This window comes from Hyaena hyaena, unplaced genomic scaffold (assembly GCF_003009895.1).
Source record: "Hyaena hyaena isolate Hyena2069 unplaced genomic scaffold, ASM300989v1 scaffold_1019, whole genome shotgun sequence".
Lineage (NCBI taxonomy): Eukaryota > Metazoa > Chordata > Mammalia > Carnivora > Hyaenidae > Hyaena > Hyaena hyaena.
The window spans coordinates 557,861-567,716 of record NW_024081642.1 but is presented as its reverse complement, the minus strand read 5'-3'; the positions used below and the strand labels follow the sequence as shown (position 1 = coordinate 567,716).

The 9,856-nt window shown below is 38.6% G+C and overlaps 1 protein-coding gene across 1 annotated transcript; it reads right to left on the bottom strand.

The window, feature by feature from the left end:
• Positions 1–7,190: 7,190 nt before the first annotated feature.
• TMSB15B (thymosin beta 15B) lies at positions 7,191–9,323 on the bottom strand. Its single transcript, XM_039221764.1, is given in 3 exon segments — positions 7,191–7,228; positions 9,223–9,247; positions 9,249–9,323. Coding segments are annotated over 3 exon segments (138 nt in total).
• Positions 9,324–9,856: the final 533 nt, after the last annotated feature.

Here is a 9,856-nt window from a genome sequence, read left to right as displayed (position 1 = left end):
AATCATGCTAATCTCAATGTTGCTAAAAGGGCACGTGTGAATGTTTTAGGTTTATTATGTTACCTAAAGCACTTAGGAAACCAAAGATATTATTGTGAACACACAGACCTCAAGCGATAACCCAACACCATGTTTGCTGATGAAATAAATGCCACTGCCATTTCTATTTGAGTCAGGAAGGTGACAAGAAAGCATTCTGTCAGCATTATGATTTGAAATTCCTTTTTTTTTTTTGGCTGTACCCGTGAGTTTTAATTCAATCCAAGTCTCCAGATAAACTAAGATTATTCACAAGTTTCCTAAATTTTCCTTAGTCCAAGGAACCAAAGTCAACTGAGTACATTTAAGTTAGCAATAGGATACAAATGTTTTCATGAATGTTAGGCATTGATTTTTTTGAAAAGCTTGACCACCAAAAAGGAGGCTGTTTTCAGCTGATCTGATTGCCCCAGAGTGAGCAAATATTTAGAATGATTTCTGGTCTCAGCACAACTTTAATACCTCTACAAAGTAATAGGAAACCAAAGAACTTTTGTGCTGGTTGTATCTGCCAGTGTTTACTGTATCAAAACATCAGAACAGAAATTTTAATCAATTTATTTTAAAATAATTTTTCAACTCCATTCCATCATGTTAATAAACATTACAAATGCATGTGAAAAATGTTTTCCAAAAAAGTAGAGAGGAAATTGACATTGTTTCAGATATCTGAAAATCTCCTTACTATCTAACCTAAAAAACTCAGATTCTTACATCTACTTCTGCATTTTATCTATTGCCATATCAGGCATAATTAACTTCTGGACAATTCCACCATACACTAGTGAGAAAATGATGGTGAAAAAGGCAAATATCATTATGAAAATATCCCCATAAGAGTTGACTTAGAGAAATAGCTAACAGAAATGACTATTCAGGAAAGCCATGAAAATCAATATGGTTAAGGAAAATTCCAAATTTCCTTGGAACAAATTGCACTAGAGACATATATTAAAGTTGAGTTGTGATGTTTGATAATGTTTCATTCATGGTGCAAATGAATTAAAGATGGGCAGAATGGAACGTGTCCAGTAACTGACAGAAATGGCACTTTAGGCACGCAAATGGAGGCGATATGGTTAATGCAAACCGATGATTTTTGCTTGGAACACATAGCACTAAGGACATGCAATAGAGTAGAGTTGATACATTTGGTAATGCTTCATGAATGGTAAAGTGTTTTAAGGATCAGCAGAATGGCACAGGTCCAAACGGTAGAGTAGATGGCACCTTGGAGAGCTACAGGTCTTTTCCTGCCAAGCCAGGTGGCTCTGAAAAGAGCCTTTGGTTTGCGATGTGGTCAGGTGGCCCTGAGGCAGCCCATTTGCATCTGGTCTACCTCTGTGTCCTCGGACACCGCTTGCTTGCCAATCTCCCCAGGAAGCAGCAGGTGCACAGCTGTCTGGATCTCTCTGGAGGTGATGATGGAGCCCTTGGTGGATTGGGCCAGGCGAGAGGCCTCTTGGGCGATGTGCTCAAAGATTTCCTTAATGATCGAATCCATGATGCTCATGGCCTTGTGTAAGAGGCTCAGGCCTTCGTGAATGTGCTTCGGATTTCTGAGGAATTGCGTGGCAAAACTGTCCGACAGCAGCAGCTGCAGTGAACGTGGCAGCAGCATAGGCGCCTTGGCTGCTCCTGCTATAGACTCTTGGGGTCGGCTGCCGCGGGCTCTTTCGTGCCCAAGCTTTTTTTACCAGAGGTGTCACCACTAACCTCAGCCATGCTGTGCACACCTTTCTGACAGCTCCGAAGGAAGGGCGAGTAGTGGCTGGCAAAGAGGGTCCATATGCCAGGCTGTGTCTCATGTGTTTGCATACCCTGGAGCTTCACATTGTATCAACCAATCATAGTGGGTATTGGGTGACCTTTAAATGTTTTGTGATGGCTGTTAAAATAACATTGAAATTTTCCCTTTGGAGGTATCTTTTACCTGCTGAATTTCAACATGAAACAGCTAGAGATCTTGAAAGAGTCTTGTCTTATGAAAATCCTTTTTATCCTACATCATTACTCTATTTCTGATAAGCAGTAAGTAGCATTGGTTGAAGATGTGCTAGACATACGCTGCTTTGGAATTAATGTGTTGTCCTCTTAAAATCACAGACAAGGTGAAGTGGAGGTGATAAAAACACATGAGCAGATAGAGAGGGGGAAAAAAAGGACTGCGTGACAGTTAATGAATTTTAATGGGTGCTAGTACTTCTTAAGTATCTTCTCTTTCTCTTCAATTACATTTTTGGCCACTATATTAGACCAACTGTTTTCCATATTATCTGCCTAATGACAGTAAATTAAGAGGCTTCAGATATGAATGGGGCAAATTGATCTAGTCATATGTTATTCAGTAGAAAACAATGTAGGGAAACCAGTCATTAGGCCCCAGTGTGTCATATGGAATGTGATAGTTCTTTTGCATCACCACCCATCCCAGTGAGATTCTAGAACCTGTCATCCCAGTGGGATTCTAGAACCCTTTAAAATTCCTGTGGCCACTGGGAAAACCTTGAAAGATGCCTCACAGAGCAAAATGTCATCTTCTTATATTAGCTAATTGCTATCTACACCATGAGAACTTTAAATAGGTGTCACCAAACTCATCTAAATTGAAGATAAGTTAGTCTGAAGATCTTGTGAGATCTGAACTCCATAATTCAAGTTCTTGCTGCCATAAAAATGATTCTGGGGAGTTTGGATCATGTTTCTAACCTAGAATCTTCTTTTCATTTTCCTGTCACTTGTACAGGAGCTCTCTGACATGGCCACAAAGTGTGCTCCTGGAAATTATGGGACATCATTGACTATCTGTTACCTTCATTCTTATCAAATTCCTATGTAAGTAACAAAAAAGAATAACAAATCCACACTCTCCAATGGCTGAACACAAAGAGAAAGGTGGGTACTCATAAAAATAATAAAAGTATTTAATATTTACCAAATTTTAAAATGTTTTTAACATTAAGTATGTCCCCAAAATACCTTTGATATTTGAAGTGATGATAAAATAGAGTATTTCTAAATACAGAAATGGATATAGATGATTGCCTTAATACTCTAGGAAACAACATGAGTAAGAGAAAAGGAATCACTAAAGGATATTTTGAAATTAATAGCTCAATCTTCAAGAATTTTTGATGATATATGTAAAATATTTCTATATGTATGAATGTAAAACAGTTTAAAATTTTAACCAAGTTACAAAGCCAAACAAATTATAGAAATTGAATCAAACTAAAGAAAAATGGAAGAAACAGAAGTTGTCAATGAGCTATAGTCCCAAATGGCCTGGTTTCAACAGTGTATCTTGTCAGACCTTCAAAGTTCAGGTAATTCTAATACTAATAAAATAGTTCCAGGTAACAAAGAAAAATTACCTCTTTTTTACTTCAAGAAAACATAATATGGTGATAAACCCTAATGAAGAAAGCATGCTAAACAAATTTCTGAGAAGTCCCATTTATAAAGGAGGATATAAATTTTCTACTTCAAATATTATTAATAAATTTAGTATCACATTACAGAAAAGACTCATATGTGGATCTTGAGAGACCTAACAGTAGGCCATGGGGAAGGGGAAGGGGAAAAATTTTAGAGAGGGAGGGAGGCAAACCATAGAGACTTTTAAATACTGAGAACAAACTTAGGGTTGATGGGGGGGGGTGGAGGAGAGGGGAAAGTGGGTGATGGGCCTTGAGGAGGGCACTTGTTGGGGTGAGCACTGGGTGTTGTATGGAAACCAACTTGACAATAAATTATATTTAAAAAATAGAATAAATGTAAAAACAAAAAAATAAGAGAAACTGCTTTACTACTATAAATAACAAATTACAAAGCATCAAACTGGGAGAAACATTATACATAAAACAATATACTCCATACAGACTTTTTCAACATGACCCTTTATTGTAGAGTTCATTTAAATAAATAACCAAGGATCCTAACACAGTACAGAAATAGCTAAATCAAAAATTCATGGAATAGTACCTTTTTCAAGCATCCTAGAACTGAAGTAACTATTCTAACTAGCTCATATTTATCCAATTTTATTGTTTTCTAGTCTATAGTCTTTTGTTTTTTTAAATGCAAACTTCAGGGGGCACCTGGATGGTTCAGTCCATTAAGCTTCCAACTTAGGCTCAGGTCATGATCTCTGGGTTGGTGGGTTCCAGTCCCACATTGGGCTCTGGAGCCTTCTTCGGATACTCTCTCTCTCTCTCTGTCTCTCTGTCTCTCTCTGTCTCTCTCTCTCTTTATCTCTTCTTCCCCTGCTCATGCTCTGTCTCTGTCTCTCAAAAAAAAATAAACATTAAAAAAAGTAATTAATAAATAAGTAAGTAAATAAATAAATAAAATCCAAAGGTTCAGGATCTACAGTTATGACTCAAGAGATGATGGGAACATAACAATCAGAGTAACTCAAGCCCCACACTCCACTGGTTCAGTCAATGAAGGACCTGCAGACCCTGCACCACAGCCATTGGCTCAAAGTGCGAGTAGGTGATCAGGGTGAACCAGTAAGTGTTCCTGGGTATTCACCCTTGGAGACTGAGGAGGAAATAGGAAATAGGTGTGTTATATATTTTTTGTCCCTTGTTTGTTTAGGGCCCTAAATCTCCATCTCTACTATTAGCAGGCTTATTGGGAACAAAAATATCTGTTCTGGTTAGACAGGCAAGTGAATCTAGTAACTAGAAGGGTAGCCCCACATTATATATTTAAGAAATGCTGTGTAAAACTACTCTAGGTGAGCAACTGGTTTTCCCATCTTATATCTGTTGGAGTACTCAGCAGCTACATGTCTTTTGCCTGCCACCATGTATCCCACATCACAGCTTAACACACTGCTCAGAATGGAATCAATTCATTAATGAAACTATCGGTAACAGATGTAACTGAATAATGGGAGTTATTATCCAATCCCAGCTGACCTGACAACATTCTTTCTTTTAGGCCTTTTGACATAACCCTAATCTTATGCAAATGCAGAGGTTGCTGACTCTATAATGAATATATATTATCTTTCTCAAATTTGCAAATAGCAATGTTGAAAGGAGAGCAAGTGTATTAGATGACAGAATCAAGATGGAGAGATGGGATGTGCAAACTTGAGCACATCAGGAACCAGGATGTTCCCCATTCGTGGAAGTTAGAACCAAAGTTTCAGGGAAACATTATCAGAAGACTTAGAGGTATAGAGGCAGACATACAACAGCTGACTTCAAATATTGAAGGAAGGTCAACTACATTGTGTGGGTTGCCAGGAAAAAGTCCTAGGGCTATTGGATAGAAGCTATAGGAAGGCAGGTTTGGGCACAATGTAAGCAGCCTGTCACAGAAAGGAGCTGAGTGACTCTGCTAGATAATTTTTTCAGGTAAGAGGTAAGGTACTGATGACCAACATAATTACTTTAAGCTCTCAAATCCTCTGGCTACATTAAACCTTGTGATTGTGTTACCTCACTGAAATTTGACCCACCTACTGGTTTGCTTATTGAAGTTTATGTTATTGCAGACAAATCAGCTTCCACTTCCTGTAAACCCAATATTTAAGGATGTCAGCCTTTAGAAGGAAATGGTATGATAATACTTGAGGTTGCAAATTGGTACAGACAGCATAATCCCTTTTTGTAGGAAAAGGTATGAATATTAATAGACCACAATGTGGGTTGTCATATACTCAAATGCTAACATTTCTAATTTGTGGGATTATAAGTGATTGGTTATTATAAATTTTACGTGATGAGAGTAAGGGCAGGTATCAGAGCTTTGCCTATTTATATGTATTCCTTATTGTTTTCATTAGAGTTGCCATAACAAAATACCATAGACCACATGGTTTAAACAACATAAATTTATTTTCTCACAGTTCTGGAGAAGTCCTAGAACAAGGTCCTTCAGGGTCAGTTTCTGGTGAGAACTCTCTTCCTGGCTTGAAGATGGCCACTCCCTTGTGTCTTCATATGTCAGGGAGAGAGAGATCAATCTCTGGTGCGTCTTCCTCTTTTTTTAAGGCCACAGTTGTGTTAGATTAGGGCCCCACCCTCAGGACCTCAATTAACCTTAATTACCTCCTAAATACCCCATGTCAAGATCCAGTCACCTGAGGCATTAAGGCTTCAACATGCAAATTTTTTTGGAGGTGGGGGGAGAACAATTCAGGCCATAACACTTATGCTCACCATGCATACCAAAAATACTTGGTTCATAAGACAGTGAATTCTGTTCAGAACAAGAAGACCAGAGGTCAGTGCTGTGGGTCATCAGCAAGTATTAGATACCTGCTTCTGCTCAATGTGATGTGCTTAGCACAGAGTGTGCTAGCATGTGCCTCCTATCCTATCCTATCCTATCCTATCCTATCCTATCCTATCCACTTCCCCATGTATCCCATTTGGGGCATCTCCTTCCATCAAATTTAAAAGTACATTTGAGTAGGCAAGAGAGCCAAGCTAAAATTCTAGCTCTTATTCACCTTAGATCATCACTTCAGACCCAGTTTTTATTTCTTCATGTCTGAGATGAGGGGTCTAGTCCACATGACCTCTTCTTCTGAAACTGTAGGATTTCAACTCTATGGCAAAAGTACCTAGCATCACCAAGTCAGGACCCACTGCACCTGGACAGAAGAGAGCCTATTCCATGTGAATGATCTGCATAAGTGGCTTTCCTGCAACCATTTTGATGGGCTGAAAAGAGTACCCTTGGTACTTTCATTCCTTAGAAGACCACTAACAATGAAACACAGGAGCCTTATCATATTGATTATATTTATTATTTTATTACAACATTAGAAATGAAAATAAACTGTGAGAAGCAGCAAACTCATGCCAATTCATGAAGATTATGGAGTAATGGAGGCAACCATTGTAGAAGGTTAAAAGTAGTTTATCTTGTAGGGGGTGAAAGGTCTTCACACACAAAGGTCAGCAATGGTGGGATTACTGACAGCATTTTCCAGCAGGAGTTTAGATACCAATGGAAAGATTTAAAATGAACATAAGGGTACACTGACTACTCCTGACCTCTTAGCAAGGAAGTATGGGTGCAAAGACATCAGAAGGTACCTAAAAATCTCACATAGGTTACAAAAAATCCCAAAACTGAGACACTTAGGCAATGTTGAAATCTGCTCTTGGGAGGAAATTCTCATTTTATGAAGTTTGAACACACTTTTTCTCCTGCTGGATAGCTGGGAAAAAAACAAACATATAAAACCATTAAGAAGTTATTTCCCTGGTATGGAATACTACATGGCAATGAGAAACAATGAAATCTGGCCATGTGTAGCAACATGGATGGACCTTGAGGGTGTTATGCTGAGCGAAATAAGTCAGGCAGAGAAGGACAAATATCATATGTTTGCACGTATAGGAGGATTAGGAGGAACTTGACGGAGGACCAAGGGGGAGAAGAAGGGCGGAAATGGTGGGGGAAAGGGAGAGAGGCAAACCATGAGAGACTCTTGAATGCTGACAAAAACTGAGGACTGATGGATGTGGGGGGGAGGGGGGGATGGGCATGAAGGAGGGCACTTTGGGGATGAGCACTGAGTGTTATGTAGAAACTAATTTGACAATAAACTATTTGTAAAAAAAAAAAAAAGAAAATAAAAATCAAGACATAAAAAAAAAAAAAGAAGTTATTTCCCTAAGATTAAGTTCAGTTTCTTCCCCAAAAGCACTTTTCCAAGTCACTTAAGGCTGCCATACCTGCTTTCAGGTGTGTGTGCGTGTGTGTGTGTGTGTGTGCGCGTGCCACCTGAATGTACATTAGAGCCTACATCGACTGTGGGGCTTTTTTCCCCCCATTTAAGAGGTAGATTTATGCTGTTGCCATTTTTGCATATGTGCATAGATTATTTTAAAACTAAAGAGAAGTGAAGCATTTTATTCAGATTTGTCTATCCCTATACAATTAGAAAGTTATACCATTTCAGGCGTGCCTAGGTGGTTCAGTCATTTAAGTGTCCAATTTCGCTCAGGTCATGATCTCACGGTTCATGGTTTCGATTACCGCATGTGCTGATAGGTCAGAGCCTGGAGTCTGCTTTGAATTCTGTGTCTCCCTCTCTCTGCCCCTCCCCTGCTCATGCTCTGTCTCTCAAAAATAAATAAATGTTTAAAAAATTAAAAAAAGAAAGTTATACCATTTCACACAATTTTGACTAACGTTGGAACTTTCAAATGCTGACATGAAAATATGTGCCCCTTGGCTTGGAGTTTCTCCAGCAGGCTGTATGTAAATCAGGAGGCCAAAATTGATCCACTGATCCCTGGGAGACTTGTATATACCCAAGAACTAAAGTGGTGCTCCCACATCATCTTGTCATCAGGTTTATATGGCTCTTTAGGGATGAGATCACAAATTTTTAGATGCATATATATGGCAAATAATGAAAAATCAGACAAAACTAAGATGTTTCTAGTACTGAATCTAATATTCTAAGACTGGCTTTAATGCGGCTTTTGGTAATTTTTCAACAACCAAAACAACTACTTTTTTAAAAATTCTCCCATTACTACTAGGGTCTATTTTGCGAGAACCGTTTATATAACCCAGATAAGAAGCAACTATTTGATATTTTTAGATGTTGCATTCAATACACTGGTACTTTGGGGCACCTGGGTGGCTCAGTGGGTTGGGCGTCCGGCTTCAGCTCAGGTCATGATCTTACGGCTCGTGGGTTCGAGCCCACATCGGGCTCTGTGCTGACAGCTAGCTCAGAGCCTGGAGACTGTTTCAGATTCTGTGTCTCCCTCTTTCTCTGACCCTCCCCTGTTCACGCTGTCTCTCTCTCAGAAATAAATAAAACATTAAAAAAATTAAAAAATATAAAAAATAAATACACTGGTACTTTATTTTTTTAAGTTTATTTATTTGAAGAGGGAGAGAGAGAGGGAGAGGGAGTGGAAAGAGAGAGAGAGACAGAGACAGAGAATCCCAACCAGGTTCCATACCAGCAGCGCAAAATCCAACATGGGGCTTGAACTCACAAACCGTAAGATCATGACTTGAGCCGAAACCAAGAGTTGGACACTTAACCAACTGAGCGACCCAGGTGCCCAATACATTGGTACTTTAATTATTGCTTACTTTGTGGCAACATTTACTAGAAGAGTTTATTTACTGAACCTATCAACTTTTACCATTGTTCGTCTCAACTACAAAGCCCCCATGACTTACTTTCCTTTGAAGGGAGAATATTTTTTTTCTTTAGTGTTAGTTTTCTTCAGTTTTGACCTGTCAAACTTCTCCACTTCAGATAAGTCTGGCTTATCATTCATCTTGACCAAAAGAAAGACTGGGAAAAAAATTTAACAAACCTATCTGGTAAAACTATTATTGGATTAAGGAGATTTTCAATAGGAAATGAGCAGATATTAGAAGAGTTATGTTTTTATGAGAATACTTTTTATTTCATGTCGTTATGCTATTTCTGATAAGCAGTAAATGCCATTAAATCAAGGTGCACTAGAAACCAAGATGCTCTAGAAACTGGAGTCACTATGTCTGACTCTTAAAATCACAGCAAAGGTAAAATGGAGGGGATAAAACACTTGAGCAGATAGGGATAGAAGAAAAATTAAGGACCGAGTTTAACCAGCGGATGAATTTATAACAGGAAATAGCACTTTTGAGTGTCTTCACTTTCTAGTCAATTCCTTTTGGGGGATACTTAAGGGATAGGAGCAACACATTAAAAAAAAAGGGGTGTTATAAGTTGTACTAGTTTCTTACTATTTTATCTGCCCCAAGACAGTAAATTAAGGAGCCACAATAAAAGAGGGAAGAGATTAGATTTCATAATAGGTCCTTA